Here is a 21644-nt window from a genome sequence, read left to right on the forward strand (position 1 = left end):
CAGGAGGAATGGAATACAGGGGAACTTAGCTGCTTGGATACAGAATTGGCTGGCCAACAGAAGACAGCGAGTGGTAGTAGAAGGAAAATATTCTGCCTGGAAGTCAGTGGTGAGTGGGGTTCCACAGGGCTCTGTCCTTGGGCCTCTACTGTTTGTAATTTTTATTAATGACTTGGATGAGGGGATTGAAGGATGGGTCAGCAAGTTTGCAGACGACACAAAGGTCGGAGGTGTCGTTGACAGTGTAGAGGGCTGTTGTAGGCTGCAGCGGGACATTGACAGGATGCAGAGATGGGCTGAGAGGTGGCAGATGGAGTTCAACCTGGATAAATGCGAGGTGATGCATTTTGGAAGGTCGAATTTGAAAGCTGAGTACAGGATTAAGGATAGGATTCTTGGCAGCGTGGAGGAACAGAGGGATCTTGGTGTGCAGATACATAGATCCCTTAAAAAGGCCACCCAAGTGGACAGGGTTGTTAAGAAAGCATATGGTGTTTTGGCTTTCATTAACAGGGGGATTGAGTTTAAGAGTCGTGAGAGCTTGTTGCAGCTCTATAAAACTTTGGTTGGACCGCACTTGGAATACTGCGTCCAGTTCTGGGCGCCCTATTATAGGAAGGATGTGGATGCTTTGGAGAGGGTTCAGAGGAGGTTTACCAGGATGCTGCCTGGACTGGAGGGCTTATCTTATGAAGAGAGGTTGACTGAGCTCGGTCTCTTTTCATTGGAGAAAAGGAGGAGGAGAGGGGACCTAATTGAGGTATACAAGATAATGAGAGGCATAGATAGAGTTGATAGCCAGAGACTATTTCCCAGGGCAGAAAAAGCTAGCACGAGGGGTCATAGTTTTAAGCTGGTTGGTGGAAAGTATAGAGGGGATGTCAGAGGCAGGTTCTTTACGCAGAGAGTTGTGAGAGCATGGAATGCGTTGCCAGCAGCAGTTGTGGAAGCAAGGTCATTGGGGTCATTTAAGAGACTGCTGGACATGTATATGGTCACAGAAATTTGAGGGTGCATACATGAGGATCAATGGTCGGCACAACATTGTGGGCTGAAGGGCCTGTTCTGTGCTGTACTGTTCTATGTTCTATGACCTTCAGTATGGAGGGATTGTCTTATGAGGAAAGGCTAAACAGACACTGTTGCTGAAGTTTTGAAGAATGAGAAGCGATCTAATTACAACATTTAGGTTTCTTAAGGGTTTGTCAGGATTAATGCTGGAAGAATGTTTCTTCTCATGCGAGAGTCTAGGAGAGAGGCAATAGCCTGAGAATAAAGGGGCCCCAATTTAAGACTGAGAGGAAGAGGACATTCTTTTCTGAGGGCTGAGAGTCTTTGGAATTTCTTGCCACAGAGACCTGTGGGGACAGAATCCTTGTGTATATTTAAGGTTGAGACAGACAGATTCTTCATCAACAAGGGCATCAAGGGTTACAGGGAACTGTAGAAAAGTGAATGAGGAATGTCAGATCAACCTTGATCCTGTTGAACAGTAGAAAGGCTTGAGGGGCTGAATAGCTTACTCCTGTTCTTATTTTTTATGCTGTTATGGTGTAAGAGGTGACAGTTGTTTGGCAGGTATCTGGTGAGTGGTGGATTGAGGGAATAGCGAGTGATTAGATAGGGCCAGAATTGGATGCAAGGGATGCCAAAACAACAGGGTAGGTAATTAATGCAATAGATTGGTAGACATGGTGAGAAAACAAGCTGGGCCTTACACCAAAATTCCCTCAAAAACTGAATGCAACTTGGATCAAAAAAAAGATTCAGCCCTGGACTTAGCCTCACTGAGCCAAATTTATATATAATCTGGTGTAGTCATGGTTTCAACTGAGAAATAGGAAGATTCTAGTATTCAGTCTCACTGTTCTGGTTTTCTTACTATTCATACAGCATTTTGAAGTGAATCCTTAACAATTGGACAACTTTGATTGTCAGAGTTATAGTAGTAACCGTGACTCCACCCTGAAAAGAGAAAGATTAGGACATGAGGTGAAACCTTCACCAAATGTACTGCTTCTTCCCTTTCTAATTAGAGCTGTTACCTAATGTGTATTTTCTGGTTTTATTTCAGATTTGCAGCCTTGACCATTGCTAACAATCTTATACTGCAGTATGAGTGATTTCCAGGTGGTGGCAGTATTGGTCTGTGGGAGGGGTTATTTGCTTGCATTGCCGCGATGGTAGGCACAGTGACACTCTGAGATCTGCAGCTCTCATGCTCAGCAGTTCTACAAGAGGGGCTGTTGCTGCTGCAGGGAAAATAGCCACTTGAGTCCCAGGATCGCAGAGCAATCCTGGTCACAGATGGAGGGAGGATTTTATAGGGAGGAGGTCTTGGGGATAGGCGACAGAGCGTTGGCATCAAGGGCAGTGCAGCGATTGTCATCAGAGATCCCCCTCCCAATGCCCGGATCCTCGAGCAGGCACCAATTGCCTTTGATTGAGGGACCACTGCTCCTGACCCCCCAGCTTCACCCCACTAAGGTGACAGGGTGGCCACGTAGCTTTACCAGTTATCAAGTAATGCCTCTTATTTAATAAGAGTGACAGAATGAGACCTGAAATGGAGATTAATATGCACTTTGGGGCCTCAATTGGCACAGGGCTGGGAAAGTTACCATGCAGAGTGAATATGGGAAGTTGGTTGGGTTCAGGATTGCCGCCATCCTGCCCAAGTTAAATGCTCCTCCTGACTCCAGAGGGATATTATGTTGTACATACGCTATATATTGAGATGCACAGATATGTATGTGCGCACTGATAATGGGAACTGCAGATGCTGGAGGATCCAAGATAATAAAATGTGAGGCTGGATGAACACAGCAGGCCCAGCAGCATCTCCTGAGATGCTGCTGGGTCTGCTGTGTTCGTCCAGCCTCACATTTTATTATATATGTGCGCAGGTGTGTTTACATGTGTAATAGCAGCCACAAACATCGCTGCACACACACACGCACACACACAAAGTTAGACTTGTCTACCTCAGTGTTTTTGATCCAACAAACAGATGTTTGGTGTGAACAAAAACAAAGCTGCTGGAAAAGCTCAGCAGGTCTGGCAGCATCTGTGGAGGAGAAAAGAAGAGTTATTGTTTTGGGTCCGGGGACCCTTCCTCAGAACTGGTGCTGCCAGACCTGCTGAGCTTTTACAGCAACTTTGTTTTTGTTCCTGATTTGCAGCATCCGCAATTCTTTTGGTTCTTATTTAGATGGTTGGTGTGAGATTTTTTATGAGGTACACATTAGGACTGAGACTAACATTTCAAAATGTATGTCTAATCTTTGGAATTACCATCTGAGTCCCCTCATTGGATTTGTATACTCTATCTCTGGAAATGGGAAGAAATGGCAAAACTGTTTACCGCCACAGCCAATGATAGTTAGATGTCAGAGCAGATTGAGAGAATACCAGAGCTCTGATCAATTTATTCAGCTAATTTATAGACACTATATGGTTGGGGCAGTGGCCTAGTGGTAACATTGCTAGATTGGTAATCCAGAGATCCAGGTAATGTTTTGGGGACCCAGGTTTGAATCTGGCCATGGCAGATGATAGAGTTTGAATTGAATAGAAAGATCTGGAAGACCATGAAACTGTCCTCAATTGTCAGGATGAATCCATCTGGTTCACAAATTTGGAAATCTGCAATCTTTACCTGGTCTGTCCTACATGTGACTCCAGATCCAAAGCATATTGGTTAACTTTAACTGCCCTCTGGGCAATTATGTATGGACAGTAAATGCTGGCCTACCCAGTGACACCCTGATCCTGTGAATGAACTTTTTTTAAAAAAGTGAGATCCACTCTTCAGGAGCCAATAGAGGTAGAGTTTAGGAAAAGGAGGAAAATTACTGGTTATTCCATGGCAAACAGAGACTTTTACAGCTGTCCTCATGAAAAGCTGTTTGAAGATTTTTTCTAAAAGCTATATTTTTGTCCCTGTCATCTAAGTTGGGAGCACTGACTCTATGAATAAGTTCCTTCTTTCGCATTTATTGATTCACATCTGTATTTTGTCTTTTGTTTATGATATCTGTTTTTGTTAATCACCAATCATATTGCAAATATTTTCTCAATTTTCTCTCCATCCAAAACACATTTCCTATCACAATCCACAAAAGTCATTCTCTGATAATGTTGCCTCATTCATTCATCTGCAAATGCAAAACTTTTAGCAAACATGAAACAATAGCAGGCAAAAGAATGCTTTGATAAATAAGATTAATGGGTGTGATTTTCCCCTTCCTGGGGGTGGTATGACAGATAGTAACTTTCTTTCCAGGGCATTTCACTCCATTATTTTCCCTTCTTAACTCCTCAATGATTACTGCTCAATGAATGCTGCTCACAAAGGTCTGTTGGAGGCTTCTAGTACCTTTAAGCTGGGAATTTGTTAATTGTGTAGATATTTTCTATTCAAAACTTTCAGAGATGTTATTATGCTCTGAAGCAATTAAGATTTGAACCCTGGCCTCCTGGCTCGGGGGTAGGGCTGCTATAAGCACACCACAAGAGCTCCTTCATGTAAACTCTTCTATTTTCAAATTGGAGACTTTCTCAACTCATCAGCAATTAATGCCGTAAAGTGATCACTTAATGACCACTTAAAGGTCTCAACCTGCCATCCTCCCAATCACCCGTCTCTCCAGTGAATGAGATTAACTCAAATACTGGTGATCTACCTTTCAGATTCAGAGCAGGAGGTGGTGTTGATTGTCTCGCTGCCCTATATGGGGGCAGTCAGAGGTACGGGGCAGCAAGGGGATAACCTCTGTTTGTCCTTGTCTCCAGCCCTTTGAACACCATTTCTCTCTAAACCCTGCCTTGCGTCACCTTCTCGCTGCTGGATCCCCCTCAAGGAGTAGGCTTTAACCAGTGGACTTTAGGTAGAGTTTGCTGCAGGCCTCTGAACATTGCATCCTCCTTGTTGCAAATTCCATTTTAAGATTTGTATTAAATATGACCAAGTGCATTTTAGAAAAGTTCCACCAACTGCTGCTTCCTCCCTTTCTTCTCAGGTGTTTTAGTTATTGGTTACCTGCAATATATAGAACATAGAACATAGAACAGTACAGCACAGAACAGGCCCTTCAGCCCACAATGTTGTGCCGACCATTGATCCTCATGTATGCACCCTCAAATTTCTGTGACCATAAATCCACTGAGAAAATGTTCTTCTGAAGTATCGTTTAAAATGTTTGTTTTGAAAGAATTGGACAAAAACAATATGACAGCATGTCTGTCTTCCATTCAATACCCAGTGCCAGTAACAATTGCAGAGTCCTTATGGCCCAAGATTTGCAATAGGTTTATCCTGCTTCAATATCTATACTTGCAGGCATTGCCAGTTTTGGACTGTACATGATACTTTTAGCCTGCCTATAATTTTTAATTCAATGCTAAAATTCAGGCATAGATACCAGCTTGAAAAAAAAACAATATTCTCTGTCTGATGTTTTCTTGCAAGCATTTCTAGGTCATGCATTTCCTCAGATGAGTTTGTCAAATATCTGTATTTCTGCAATTTCTATTTGATGTCTGTCCCATTTCGAAACTATCCCAACTAGCTCAGCGTGATCACAGAAATATTAATTAACAAAGTTAAAGTCACATTGCATTAAATTCTAAAGTCAGAAGGAGAATTTTCTGCAGAAAATAGTTTAATTTCAGATGATCTGTTGTTTAACATCCTGTTGTTTTTTTCTTAATACAGGCTGCGTGGAGATTTTATGCCACAAATCTCAACAGGAATGATCTTATTGCCACATGGAGATATTACGAAAGTGTCATCACAATTCCTTTCTTCAGGCATGTATACTGCTGCTCTGTTCAACTTTATGAACAGAAGTGCATAATTCACTGATTTTTATTTATGATTATATTTCTTTTTTCACTTTGATTCTGTTCCCGAATTGATCATGTATCTTAAAACTTCAGTGTGCATGGCGTTATTATGTTCCTGGTGAGAGTTCAGTTTGTGTAGCAACACGGGAGCCAATTTTGAAGACTGTGAATACTTTAAAAAAAGTAGGTACATGGGTCACTGCTTTTCCATATTTTCATTGCAGTTTTTCTTGAGTTATACCTTCATGTCTGTCAGAAAATAATTAAAGTTATAATTTATTTCAACTGATCGATATGAAGCTTTTAAAAAGCAGCAAGGGGGAATTTTCATTCATGTTTCTTTTTAAAAACAATCACAAACTGAAACTTTGCAATTATTTTGTAAGGAACTGTAGAAAGCCAATCACTCGAAGAAATAATAGGTTCCTATCCTTTCTAATTATTTAGATGCATGTTCAAAACGTTGTGTATTGACTAAGTAGAATTGGATCTACCATGTAGCGAGTCTGATAGCTCGTATTTGTACTGTACTTAAATGCACAAACTAGGAGCAGGAGAAAGCCATTTGACCCCTTGAGCCTGTCTCGTCAAGAAGATACCATTGTAATCTCAACTCTATTTGTAATTCCCACCTACTCTGCTTGTCTTCTACCTCCCTTTTTACCAATGATCTAGCTACCTCTGGCAGAAAAATAGACGAAAGCTCTGTTTCCATCACCCTTTGAGAAAGAGAGTTTCAAAAACAGTTCTCCTCTTGTGTTTTAAATAGAAAACACCTTACTTTTAAGCAATTTTAGATTCTCCCCAAAGAGTATTTATCTTTTCTACCTTAGAAGGTAGAGCTCCCTTAGTATCTTGTGTATTTCAATCAAGTCGCCTCTTATTCTCCTAAACTCCTTTGCGTACAAGTCAAGCTTATCAAACCTTTCTGAAGACAACCAACTCCTTCCAGTTATTAGTCAGGTATATCTTCTCTGTATTGCTTCCAACACACTCAGACTCCCTTAAACAAACAACTAAGTCAATACTGGACACAGTGCTCCAGATGTGGCCTCACCATGTGCCTTGGATAACTTTCTTGCTTTTGTATCCAGTGCCCCCTTGCAATGAAAAAAGGCATTTTATTAACTTTCCTAATTACATGTGTATCTGCACACTAGCCTTTTGTGGCTCATGCTCTAGGACACCCAGATCCCTCTGCATCTCAGAGCTGTGCTGTCTCCCAACATATAGATAACTTCTTTTTAAACTCTTCATGCCATGGGTCACACTTCCAGTTTTTTTGACATACTTTTCTATTGGCCAGATCTCCAATTTGTGATAAGAATTATAGTACTCTATACCAGTATTCCTGACTACAGGTGGAGTATCCATTATTAGTACATCTGAAAACTGAAGAGACCTAAAAACCAAAGGTCTTTTTGGAAGCAGACCTGAACAAATGTGTAGGTGCACCGAGTTCTGGCCTTTTGGGGAAAAAAAAATTTGTTTGGTTTGAATGGACCTAAACCAACAGTATTTTTTACCAAAAGGCTGAAGTGAGATTGCATACAAGCCCATTCAGGCTCTTTGGGGAAAACTGATTTATTTTCAAGTTGATTTTGTTTTGACGAGCTAAAAAAAATGTAGCTTAATGATGTAATTGGAGAATCTTTTTCCACAAATTAAAACAACATATTTAAGAATATATTTTTGATCCTTTAGGACTACAGCTGTTTGCAGTACGTAACGTCCATTTGAGTTCTACGCACCTGCTTTAACATCAACAGAAACCTTGGGAAACAGCATAAACAGCTACTAATCCTATCTCAGTCAATTGAAATAACCCTACTGAAATTCTACACTCACTGATTTTTCAGACCTCTAGTTAAACAACCGCTACATTTAAACATGCATTTCTTTATAAAGATTAGAAGATTTTGCCAAAGTGAACATCTCACCAAATGTCACCTTGGAAATAAATATGAAAAAAAATTTAAAAATTAAACTTAAACACCTCTGACAATTTGATGCCTTTGTCACAGTTCTGTCTGGTGCTCTCGTGTGACAGGGAGATATGTTCTGTCTTAGGCTATGAAAATGCAGAAAATAAAGTGTTGACAAGTCCAAAGCGCTGATTAGCTCAGTTTTCACACGCCCCATGGTATATACACACACCTCCAGTGATGTGTATTTGTTTTTTTATTTTTCTAGAGTACAAAAGTCATTTACTTTATGCCAACTACTTTTGTGTCTCAGATAATAAAGTGTGAGGCTGGATGAACACAGCAGGCCAAGCAGCATCTCAGGAGCACAAAAGCTGACGTTTCGGGCCTAGACCCTTCATCAGAGAGGGGGGTGGGGAGAGGGTTCTGGAATAAATAGGGAGAGAGGGGGAGGCGGACCAAAGATGGAGAGAAAAGAAGATAGGTGGAGAGGAGAGAATAGGTGGGGAGGTAGGGAGGGGATAGGTCAGTCCAGGGAAGACGGACAGGTCAAGGAGGCGGGATGAGGTTAGTAGGTAGGAAATGGAGGTGCGGCTTGGGGTGGGAGGAAGGGATGGGTGAGAGGAAGAACAGGTTAGGGAGGCAGAGACAGGCTGGACTGGTTTTGGGATGCAGTGGGTGGAGGGGAAGAGCTGGGCTGGTTGTGTGGTGCAGTGGGGGGAGGGGACGAACTGGGCTGGTTTTGGGATGCAGTGGGGGATGGGGAGATTTTGAAGCTGGTGAAGTCCACATTGATACCATTGGGCTGCAGGGTTCCCAAGCGGAATATGAGTTGCTGTTCCTGCAACCTTCGGGTGGCATCATTGTGGCACTGCAGGAGGCCCATGATGGACATGTCATCTAAAGAATGGGAGGGGGGAGTGGAAATGGTTCGCGACTGGGTCTCCTTTTCTGTAGTTTGATACTTGAGATTCTCAAGAAAGCTTTTAATCTCAGCAGGCAGACAAGCACAAAAATCTCTAACAGTAGGATTTTATAAGCATTCAATAGTAAAACCGGAACATAAAAAATGAAAAGGAAGGTTAATATTTTGGCAGATATCCTTCATCAGAACCTCTGTTGACTAGGAATCATTGAGTGCTGACATCAATCAACACAACAGATAGACAAAGCTTTCTTGTATTTTGATAATGGCAAAATAGATTTCAAATTATAATAAGTAATTGTTACATTACTGAGCTAATTTTGACTCAGGTAAGAAGGAATTGACAAACATGTTTACATTTCAATATTGGAAAGAAAGATGTCCCAGAGGGGGACAGGGACAGAATTGATTTGGTTGAGGCTGAGAAACAATGCAGGTAGCATTGCATTCCATGGTGTATTCTATAGGCCACAGAACCAACCATGGAGTTACAAATTTGCAAGGAAATTACTCACATATGAATGAATTGAGAACTATAATGGAGGACTTCAGTTGTCCAAATATGGAACTGGAAAATAATCGTGTAAAAAGAAGAGAAGAGTTCATCAAGTGTGTTGAGGACAATTTTTTTTCCAGTTTCCAGTCAACGGAGGAGGCCCTGCTGGATTTAGTTCTTGGGAATGAGGTTCAGATCATCTAGTAGATCAAATGTCAGTGGGGGAACATTAAAATGTATGTGATCCTAATATCATATGGTTTATCTTAGCCTCAGAAAAGGACATGAAGTTAACTAGAGTAAAATGATGTAATGGGAGGAGGGCTAACCTCAGTTGAATAAGACGGATTTGGAAAGAAATGAACAAACAGAAAAAAAAATTGGCAGGCCAAACTGCACCTTTTCAAAAACAAAAAATTTGGGGTCAGTCAAGTTACATATCCAGAGGAGGAAAAAGTCAGGCAATCCAGAGTCCACTGAATGATGAAAGAGATTCAAAACAGCAAAAAAAAGGGGTGCATTTCACAGGTATAAGTAAAGGACATGAATAGGCAAATTGGACTCTCAAGCCTGCTTTGCCATTCAATAAGATCACGGCTAATCTGATTTTAACCACAATTCTACATATCCCGAATAAACTTTCATTTCCTTGGTAATTAAGAATCTATCTCCATTTTAAAAATATTCTAATATTCTGCATCCACTACTTTCTGAGGAAGGAAATTCCAAAGACACTCAACTCATAGAGAAATAGTTTCCTCATCTCTGTCTTAAATGGTGCCCCTTTATTTTTAAATTATGACCCCTAATTTTAATTTTATCAGGGGTATAGTGTAATTGAGAATCAAGTAGCAAGTTCAGAGGGGAGGCAAAGAAACAAGTAAGAGAAGTAAAGAGAGAGAATAAGAAAACACTGGCTGGAGAGGTAAAACGCAGTGCAAACATTGTCCGTAGGCACATTAGTAGCAAACCGGTTCTAAAAGGAGGAATAAAATCAATTTGGACCCATAAGTGAATCAATACATGGATGCAGTGGTATAGCTGAGATACTAAACGAGTACTTTGCAACTTATATTTAGGAAGGGAGAGGATACAGCCAAAGTCATTGAGAGAGGAAGTGGTTGATGGACTAAAAACAATTAAGTGGAGATAGATGGTAGGCTGGCTATATGTAAAGTTGATAAGTCGCCAGGACTGAATGAGATGCATGTGAGGATACCAAATGAAGTGGAATTTAGAGAGGTCCTGACCATAATTTTGTAAACCTCTCTCTATACACACACACAATGCTAGCGGACTGCAAAAATTGCAAATGATGCACCCTTTTTCAAAAGAGGGTGTAACTATTAACTCAGCAACCAGATACCAGTAAGGTTAAACTGGTGATGGGGAAGCTTTTAGAAAGCATACTTCTATTAACAGTCAAATATGGATTAATTTAGGAACACCCAACACGGTTTGTTAAAAGAAATTATGTTTAACCAGTTTAGCTGAGTTATTTGATGAGGTAACAGAGGAAGTTGATGAGGGTGATGCAGTTGATATGGTCTGTATGGACGCCCTAAAACAATTTTATAAAGTGCGACATAAAAAGCTTGTGAACAATGTTCCATGCTCATGGAATGAAAGGGACAGTAGCAGCATGGGTATTTGAATGGCTGCATGATATGCAACAGCAAGTGATAGTGAAATGTTTCTTCTCAACTGGAAGAAGACATATAATTTGATTCCTTAAGGGTCAAATCTCTACTTTTCTTGATACATTAAGTCGCCCACTTAACATTGACTCAGTCCATGTTGATTTACTTTAACATTATTCAGAAAACAGGGAATACTTACCTATTTGACATTAAGACATTTACTGTAATATTGGAGACAATAAGGACTGTAGATGCTGGAAGCCAAAGACTGTAGGTGAGAGGCTGGAAGAATACAGTAGGCCTGACAGCATCTGAGGAGCAGGTAAATCAAGTTTTCTAGCTGAAACCCTTTGTCAGGACTGGGGAGGGAAACCCAGAAATAAATAGGGGGGTGGGGTGTGGCAGGGGGAAGGGTAGAAGAGATGGCGATAGGTGAATGTAAGTAGGGGGTATTGTGCTTGGTCAGTGGGAAGGGTGGAGCGGATAGATGAGTAGGAATTTAGATCGGTTAGGTTTGGTTGGGGTGGGGGGATGGCAGGCTGGACATGGGATAAGGCTGGATTGGAGGGATTTTGACATTGGTGATGTCAATGTTAAGGCCACTGGGCTGTAAGCTTAAAAGGTGAAATGTCTCATGTTGCTCCTCCAATTTACTATCCTCAGATGCTGTCTGACCTGCATGCTTTTCAAGCTTCACTATAATGCTGTTTGTTACAACTTCCTGTTCTGTGGCCTACTCATCCTAAATGCACATATGAAGAAAAAAAATTGAGTTAACGTTTCGGGTTACGTGACCCTTCCTCAGTTTTAAGGAAGGGTCTCCGGACCCAAAACATTAACTCTGAAACTTTTTTCTTCACAGATGCTGCCAGACCTGCTGAGCTTTTCCAGCAACTTTTGTTCTTGTTCCTTATTTACAGCATCCGTGGTTCTTTTGGTTTCTAAATGCACATATGATATTTTCCCCTGGCTTTGATAGAACCAGTGTACCTCTTCTGTCTGAACCTGCCCTCCGTCTTAGGGACCCTCTCGCCCCAGCTCCCATTCTCACTCAGTACACGCTGTCACCACTAGGGGCTCCTAAGGCTGGTTCCTCCCTACCCCACTCCCATTCCTGCCCTCAGCTCACACAGAAGTCCTGGGACTTCTCAGCTACTACCAGCACTGAACAAATTCTGCCTCTAGATGGAGGCTGGTCAGTCTGACTAAAAAGTCATTCACCTTTTTAATTATTCTACTTTGAAGTTATTTCCCTTAGGAAGGAATTTGCAGCATTTAAACTTTTTTTTCTGCTAAAGAAGACACAAAGTATGTACAGTAACTCTTTTATATTCAGTAGTTTATTTTTCAAAAGTTATTTCATCCAGTAATAAACAGGACTTCACATGCATGGTACAGTGTCAGAACTTGTACACTTAGTCATCTGGGGAAGATGTCCAAATGTTTTACGATTGATTGACGAATCCATGATACTTCATTTAAAGCTGTGATTTTTAGGGATGTCACAACAACTTTTAAGTGAGGACTTCCTGGATACATTAATGACAGAATTAGGTATACAGGAACACAATCTCAAATTTGTAGATGACACAAAATTTAGAAATAGTGTGAACTGTAAGCACGGTTCCATTAAATTTCAAAAAGAGACAGGCTGGCAGAATGGGCAGACAACTGGCTTATGAAATTTAACAGCGAGAAGTGTGAAGTGATTCATTTCTACAGACCTAGGGAGTATCTAGTGGTATCTGTCCACAAGTTATTGGTGCTGGCAAAGCAAGCTGAGAGAACTTTTAATAAACCACATGGGATTCTTAAATTTAGAAATCAATACAAATATAAGCATGTTATAAATCAGGAAGAAATTGGAGTACCTGGAGCATCTGATTCTAGTTACCACACTTTGGGAAAAATGTGATGGTATTAGAGAGGGCACAAAAGAGTAGTTCCAGAGGTGAGCTTATGTGGATAGATTGGAGAAACTGGGACTGTCCTTCTTGGAGAAGAGAAAATTAAAAGAGATTTCGTAGAAGTGTTCAAAATCAAGAGGCGTTTGGACACAGTAGATAGGACACAACAGTCATTTACCAAGAAGATTGAGGACCGGTAGACAGCAATCATCAGTAGTTGACAAAAGAAGTGATAGCAACATGAGAGGAAATTTTTCCATGCAATGATCAGTTAAGGTCTCAAATCTGTGAGTGCACCGGAGGTAGATTCCATCCATACCTTCAAAAGACAGTTGGATAATTATCCAAACACTTTGCTGGGTGAACTAGAAAACAAGTGAGTGGGGCCAGTGATTTGCCCTTTTAGATGGGCTAAACAGTCTGTTTCTGCATTCTAAATTATCTATTTACCACTGTTGCCTAAAGTCAAAACTATATCCCAACATGTTCCATCGTGAGGTATCCAATGTTTTCTTTTGTTTGTTAGAGCCGAGAACTCGGGTTTTTGAGTTAGTTAGAATGCACCAAATAGGATGTACACTTTCTCAACCCTGCCCACAGTCTGTGCGTTACTGAATCCAGTTAATAAACTCGTACAGATTTGTTGAATGGGATGTTGGTTTTAACACTGTTGCAGCACTCACTACTGCCAGGACAGAGAGCTGCACTAAACTACATGCAATGAAGCTCCCTGATATGCTGTGGTAAGAGAGATAGATACAGGCTTGTGCCCATTATGATTTCAAACAATATTTCAGAGTCTTTATCCAAAACATTTGAAGAATACCTAATGACTACAAAGGCTCCTAATGGTGAATTCATTATTTACAGGGAACATTTTTTGCTTTATTGTATCTGTTTCCATACTTTTTTGCTGCTTGCATGCATACAGGTGGTGTAAAATTGGACAAGTAATTTGCCTCAGCTCAATTACAGTAAAATGAAGCAAAGAAACACTTTACTGAGAATTGTGTAAAATTCATTTATACTATTTATATCCTATAAATAGTTTAAGTTCTGGAAAATTTAACATTTTTGTGTATCCAAATTTGTAAATACATAAAATAATCCCTTGAACATGACAATGGAGAATTACATGAGCAATGTTTGCAAATAAGGTACTTACAAATGCCGGAAGTGGAATTTCCACCTAAAATAGTTTGGTTTGGATTTTCCCAGATAACATGTATCATTTAATTGGTTTTGAACTTTGACCCTGTTGTAACATTCTCTGAATTTGATCGCTAATTTGTTGAAATACAGCAACAATTTGGATGTCATTTCAATTATTTTCATTTCAGCTCCCAATACCAATGTTTTTGTTGTTTCTAATGATGTGTGATAGGGTTAAGGTTAGTTTATAGTTTGCAGTTGGGAAGGTGGAGACTCCTCCCATGACCTATTTTCTCAAAGCTGGCCACTGTGAGGGACTGGCAGCATCTGCACAAAGTCAGAAAGAAAAGCATAGTTAACTTTTTAAGTTTGTCAGTACCAATTCCCTGTCATATGCTGTGTGACATAACCAAGATATTTAAAAAGCATAATTTGCCTTTCGAAAGACAAGACCAATTTGTCTCAGTCCAGTCATTAGTTCTTAGCTTGTTCTGCAGACTTAATTATGCTTAGGCTCCAATCTTCTAGGCAACCTTTTTCGAATACCTGAGGGTCGGGGAGATCCCAAAGCTGGACAACAAGCAGGCTCTAGCAGTTTTAGGGACCTTGGCGATAGGAGGGTAGCACCATTGGTGAAGGGGCTTCCTGATCCAGGTCAGGAAGATGATAAAAGGGTAAGAAAACACCGAAGTTGCCATTTATACATAGTCTGTTTAATTCTGTAAATGTCAGCCAGGGTGGGAACAGCTAATTAAACATGTCAAATTGTTCAAAACATCTGGCATGCTCTGAGTTTCTAACGGTACTAGCGGCAAATGTTGAGGATCATTTGGTTGCTGCAGGTGATAATGTATAATATTCCTGAATGGTGAAAGGCCCTGGTTCCAATGCTTAGATTGCGTTAGTTGAGTCAATCCCAGTCTCTGACTGTCAATCTCACTGCCTGCCCATGCTCCCTCGCTGTGTGTGTTTGTGCGTATGTCTGTGCCTGTCTGTCTGTCTACTAGTGTTTGTGTGCCTCTGTCTGTGTGTGTGCTTCTGACAGCTGATCTCACCACCCACTCACATTTCCTTACGTGTTGCATACATGTAGATCATCTCCAGAAGCCATGTGATGAGAGAAAAGAGCCTGCTGTGAACAGGCTTTGCTGTCCTGCAGTATCATGTTTTAATTTGGCCCAGACAGACTATCGCTGCAGGGTAATGGAGGTTTTGCCTTCAGATGCTTATCTAAGCAGGCGCAGAGCTAAGAAAAATTATCCAAAAGGCTGCTACACCAAATATCTCCAGTATCCAAGCAACACAAAATGGCCAGGGACCCTAGAAACAAATCACAGCCAAGGAAGTGACCTCCTCAAAACCTGAAAGCAACCAGCAACATTCTAGTTGTTACTGAGGGGCAAATTGAGAGGTAGACCTGCAGTGTGAGCAGCAACAGTGTCACTACAAACTATACGGTGAAGCAATAATGAGGGGTGATGAACCTAGACTTCCACATGCAATGGGAAAATTAGTTTCCCTTCACTACTGTAAAAAATAAAAGCATTTACCTAATATGTTACCAGAGTACAACACTAAGTAATAGTGGGAATTTGGAAGATCACCAAACTAGAATGTGCAGTAAATTCAAAGACTTTCCATGGATCAGCATGCTTCAGACAAAGGGAGTTCACAAGTTAAAGTTGTTTAGAAAGCTTAACAGTCCTTGTTTTCTAAACAAGCAACAAAAGGGAAGGCCTGCACTGAAGCATCATTTCACGTTTGCCATTTTCTGCTAAAACACAAGAAATCATTGACAGATGGTGAAGTAATTAAAGAAACAATGACAGTGGTGGCTGTCTCTTTATTCAAACACTTTATGAACAAAGAAAATGTGATCATGGCAAGTGACAGTAGCAAGACAATTGGAATCTTAGTCCAAAGATGTCTTTCAATAACCACAGCAGGACCTGAAAAACTGTGAATGTTTGTCACTGCAGGTCAGTGACTCTATCTACATGATCAGCTCAACCTGGATGATTATTTTGTGCACAGGGATAATGGGAACTGCAGATGCTGGAGAATCCAAGATAACAGTGTGAAACTGGATGAATACAGCAGGCCAAGCAGCATCTCAGGAGCACAAAAGCTGACGTTTCGGACCTAGACCCTTCATCAGAGAGGGAGATGGGGAGAGGGTTCTGAAATAAATAGGGAGAGAGGGAGAGGCGGACTGAAGATGGACAGAGGAGAAGATAGGTGGAGAGGAGAGTATAGGTGGGGAGGGGATAGGTCAGTCCGTGGAGGATGGACCGGTCAAGGATGCTGGATGAGGTTAGTAGGTGGGAAATGGAGGTGTGACTTGAGGTGGGAGGAGGGGATAGGTGAGAGGAAGAACAGGTTAGGGAGGTGGGGATGAGCTGGGCTGGTTTTGTGATGCAGTGGGGGGAGGGGACGAGCTGGGCTGGTTTTGGGATGCATTGGGGGAAGGGGAGATTTTGAAGCTTGTGAAGTCCACATTGAGACCATTGGGCTGCAGGGTTCCCAAGCGGAATATGAGTTGCTGTTCCTGCAACCTTCGGGTGGCATCATTGTGGCACTACAGGAGGCCCATGATGGGCATCTCATCTAAGGAATGGGAGGGGGAGTTAAAATGGTTCGCAACTGGGAGGTGCTGTTGTTTATTGCGAACCGAGCGGAGGTGTTCTGCAAAGCAGTCCCCAAGCCTCCGCTTGGTTTCCCCAATGTAGAGGAAGCCACAACGGATTATTTTGTGCATGTGGTTTTTAAGGATATAACAACTGAAGAGGATGTTCTCACTATTTTGCCCTTTAAAGAGAGAATATTAAGTGGGGATATCAGCAGTGAATTCAAAAAGGTACATGCTTGAAACAAACATTCCAGTCGAGAAACTGGTTTCCATCACAATTGAGGGAACACCAGCCATGCTTCGCACAAACACAGGCTCTGTTGCACTTTGCAGAAATGATCTTAATTTCCCCCCTTTTTATTTGTCAGTTACTACTGTATAATCTACCAGCAAGCATTAGACAGTTTGTGGTCCTCCCATTAAAAAACAAAACACTACAACACTGACTGAGTCTGGAGAAAATACAGGACAAAAAACAAGACAGGCAAAGAAAAATAGTTCCACCATGAAAACTTCCATGATTACCTGAGAAAATTAGCAGAGCATTTCAAAGGCAGTTTCAGGAATTAAGTGTGATGGAATAAATCATCATGTGTGCCTTAGGTCCATTTCTTCAAATAGACATTAGTGTGCTGGCTACCAAATTCCATGAGATATTTGATTTACAAAGTGGTGGAGTGGATATGGAGATAATTACTGTGTAAATGACATTGAGCTGAAAGTCAGATCAATGAACAGAGATTTTTGGGAACTCGTAAACAGAGAAAATTCCTCACTGCTACCATGCTGTGCTTTTAAACTGAATGCTTACCTTGACTCCACTTACCTCTGTGAGACAGCATTCTCCCCCAAACTTAAGATAAGCAAGTCCAGGTACCTCACCACCTCAGAGGTAGCCATTTAATGGACTCAGAGTCAGATAGATCTGCAGCACAAAAAAACACTTTGGCCCATCATATCAGTGCCAGTCAAAAGCAATGACCTAATCATTGTAATCCCATTTTCCAGCATAGTGCCCATTGACTTGTATGCCTCGGCATTGCAAGTGGACATCTAAAATACTTATTCAATGTTATGAGGGTTTCTGCCTCTACCTCCCTTACAGACAGCAAGTTCCAGATTCCCACCACCACTGTCTGGTTGAAAAAGATTTTCCTCACATCACTTCTATGCCTTCTTCTCCTCACCTTAAATCTATGCGCCCCCCCCCCCCGGTTATCAATCCATCCAACAAGGGGAAAAATTTCTTACCATCACTCCTGTCTATGCCCCTCATAATTTTATACATTTTCAATACCGTCTCAATCTCCTCTGCTCTAAGAAGAATTACCACGTCCATCTATCCCTCTACATGACTGAAACTCTCGAGCTTGGCCAACATCCTGGTAAGTAAAAACCATAATAACTGTGGATGCTGCAAATCAGGAATGGTATGAGGAAGTTCTGAGAAAGGGTCACTGGACCTGAAATGTTAACTCTGTTCTTCCCTTCACAGATGCTGCCAGACCAGCTGAGCTTTTCCGGTAACTTTGTTTTTGTAACATTCTGGTAAATCTCTCTTTACCCTCTTCAGCGCAATCTCATCCCTCCTCTAATGTGGATTCTGTAACTGCACACGGTACTGTGGCCTCACCAATACTTTATACAGTTCCATCATTATTTCCCTGATCCTAAATTATGTGCCTTGACTAATTACAAGTATATCAAATACCTTTGTAACCATTTTATCTTCCTGTCCTATACCTTATGAAACTGGTGTATGTGCATACAAAGGTCCCTTTGCTCCTCAGTGCTTCCCGAAGTCCTGCTGTTCATCATGTATTCCCTTGCCTTGTTTGTCATGCCCAAGTAAATCATCACACATTTATCTGGATTGAATTCCATTTGCCACTGATCAGCTCATTTATCCAGCGTGTCTGTAACCTCTTGGATAAAGTCTAAGGCTGTTCTCCTCACTATTTACCACCTCACCAGTTTTTGTATCATCTGCAAACTTACAGATCAGTGTTCCTACATTCAAGTCTACATCAAATATATAAACCACAAGCAGCGAAGTTGTCAACACTGACCCTGTGGTACCCCACTGGATACAGGCCTTCTGTCAGAAAACAGCCCTCAACCATCCTGCCATTCAGCCATTTGTGGATCCAATTTGCCAAATTTCCTGTATAAGATTAACATCTCAAACTACAACCTGACTGCAAGATTGTCACATAATGTGCAATCACAGGTGTAACACTGACACTTAGTGAGTAGAAAATAAAAGGAATAATTGTTTTTTACTTGGTTTTAGATTTATATAGCACTAAAATAAAACTGTTTATTCAATAGTTTGTATGGAGTAGATTCCGGCTTGCACTTAAATTGAAAAAGTGATATTGTACTTACAAAGGTTGGAGACTGTTATATGTGGTGGGGACAATGTTCCTCTGATCTTTCTTTATGAGCAGTCTGTTCATTTGAACGCATTGTGCTTTTCTTTTAACGACAGCTTCATGTGCAAGTAACCTAGAAGGGCAAGTCTGTAATAGGCTTACATGGATTTTCCAGGTTGCTACTTATAGGGAACATTAGTGAATCCTGTTACTTGATCCTTTTCATTGATTCATAAGATGCAGCTGTCACAGGCAAAGCCAGCAATTGTTGCCCATCCCTGATTGCTGTTGAGAAGGTAGTGATAGCGACCACTGTACTCCATCTAGTATAGTTACATCCACAGCGTTGTTAGGGAAGGAGTTCCAGGATTTTGATCTGCTGACAGTGAAGGAATAGTGATATAGTTCCAAGTCAAGATGGTTGCTATGTAAGGGTGTAACTGTGCAAATGAGTTAATTTGAGGGGTCTCTTAATCACCACCCACTGTGATGATGTCAGACAGACCTGATTGGAGAACTGCTTAACATCTTCAAATGATGTGCAACCCCAAAGATACCACCAGGATGTGATATACAACTGAGGGAAGCAGATGCATGTTGCAGATTCCTGATGAAGAAAATAGAGGATGCTATGACAAAGTGTGACCTGTTCGGGAAGTTATCAGTCCATCTTGCGTAACAAACATGCCTTGCTCAAATCAAGCTAACTATTAAATAAGGTGGAACTGCCAAGAGTTGCAAAATGTAGAGATTGAAGGAAGGCCCAAAAACATCAAGGACACATCTTTTGCTTTAACAGCATATTAGGCACGTAGAGATTAATTGGTAACCTCACATAACATCGTGTATAAAGGGAATAAAGTAATTATTCTTAAGGAGTTGCTAGCAAAGATGTTAGATAGTATTGATGAAAGCCACATGGAATTGACTCAAGTCTGAGGAGAGCAAGGGATGTGCTCTGTTGATTCAACAGGAGTGACCAAATCAAGGACCACATCAGCTAAGACAGTGCTTGTATTGACTACCAAACAACCAAGCTTGAGACCCACTGATGACACATGGCAAGACAGACAGAGCATGGATGGGAATAGACCTGTTTATACTAACAAGGACTAATTATTTTATCACTGTTAACTACTATTCTTCTGACCACTGGGAGGTTGACCAGCTGAGATTAGTATACTTCAGTCATTACAGTATTCCCGACATTACCATGAATGATGATGGCTCTCAGTTTAGGAATAAAGAATTCAGTCATAATTCATAAATGATTCGGAAAGTCAACACTGCATATTATCAGTATACTGCCTCCATCAAATGGAAAGGCTGGGGTGACGATGAAAATTTCTAATGGAATCATAGGAAAAATCAAGTAAACTCTGCACAAATGTATACAAGGCAAGGTGTAGAGCTGGATGAACACACCTGACCAGACAGCATCAGAGGAGCAGGAAAGCTGACTTTTTGGGTCTGGACCCTTCTTCAGAAATGGGGAAGGGGAAGGGGACTCTGAACTAAATAGAGAGAGAGGTGGATAAAGGAGCAGGTAGGTGAAGAGAAAACGGACAGGTCAAGGAGGTGGGGATGGAGCCAGTAAAGGTGAGCGTAGGTAGGGAGTTGGGTTGGGAGTTGGTCCGGCGAGGGAAGACGGACAGCTCAATGAGGCTGGGATGAGGCTGGTAGGTAGGTGGTGGGGGTGGGGTGGGGGTTGGTCACTGAGATCGGAGGAGCGGATAGGTGGGAGAAAAGACGGACAGGTCAAGGGGCTGGGGATAAGCTGGACTGATTTTGGGATGAGGTTGGGGGTGGGGAGATTTTGAAGCTTGTGAAGTCCACAATGAGACCATTGGGCTTCAGGGTTCCCAAGCAAAATATGAGGTGCTGTTTCTGCAGCCCTTGGATGGCATCGTTGTGGCACTGGAAGAGGCCCAGGATGGACATGTCGTCCAAGGAGTGGAGTCCAAGGTGTATACTAATATCTTTCACCCCAAACTTAAGTTCACCTGGACCATCTCTGATGCCTCCCTCTCCTTCCTGACCTCTTTCAGTTTCCATTTCTGGCAACCACCTGGAAACCGATATCCATTTCAAGCCTACCGACTGCCACAGCTACCTAGAATATGCCTCCCTTAACCCACCTTCCTGCAAGAATGCCATCCCCTATTCTCAATTCCTTCGCCTCCGCCACATCTGCTCCTGAGATGAGGCATTCCACTCCCGAACATCCCAAATGCCTTGGTTTTTCAAGGACTGCCAATTCCAACTCCACAGTGGCAGAAAACACACTCAACCACATCTCGTGTTTCCCCGTCCTCATCTCTCACACCCCCTCCCCGTAATAATAAACAAAATAGAAGCCCCCTCGTCCTCACTTACCACCCCACCAACCTCCGGATTCAACGCATCATCCTCCGCCTCTTCCACCACCTGCAATCTGACCCCACTACCAAGGATATTTTTCCCACCCCATCTTTATCTGCTTTCCACACAGACAGTCTCTCAGTGACTCCCTCATCCGCACCACACTCCCAACTCTCCCCACCAGCCCCGGCACCTTTCCCTGCAACCGCGGGAAGTGCTACACCTGCCCCTACACCTCCCTCCTCACCTCTATCTCAGGCCGCAAGAACACCTTCCACGTCAAACAGATGTTTACCTGCACATCTGCTAATGTTGGTATATTGTATCCGCTGTTCCCGATGTGGCCTCCTCTACATCGGGGAAACCAAGCGGAGTCTTGGAGACCAC

The 21644-nt window shown here is 41.8% G+C and overlaps 1 protein-coding gene across 2 annotated transcripts in view; it reads left to right on the forward strand.

Moving 5' to 3' along the window:
* Positions 1–21644, forward strand: part of LOC125451993 (potassium voltage-gated channel subfamily KQT member 3) — a 399056-nt gene that overhangs the window by 292053 nt on the left and 85359 nt on the right. For both annotated transcript variants that reach the window (XM_059646073.1, XM_048529840.2), the window contains exon 8: positions 5717–5811. In XM_059646073.1, coding sequence (XP_059502056.1) covers positions 5717–5811 — 95 coding nt within the window. The remainder of the gene's footprint in view (positions 1–5716; positions 5812–21644) is intronic.

The sequence above is a fragment of the Stegostoma tigrinum genome, chromosome 5 (genome assembly GCF_030684315.1).
Source record: "Stegostoma tigrinum isolate sSteTig4 chromosome 5, sSteTig4.hap1, whole genome shotgun sequence".
NCBI lineage: Eukaryota > Metazoa > Chordata > Chondrichthyes > Orectolobiformes > Stegostomatidae > Stegostoma > Stegostoma tigrinum.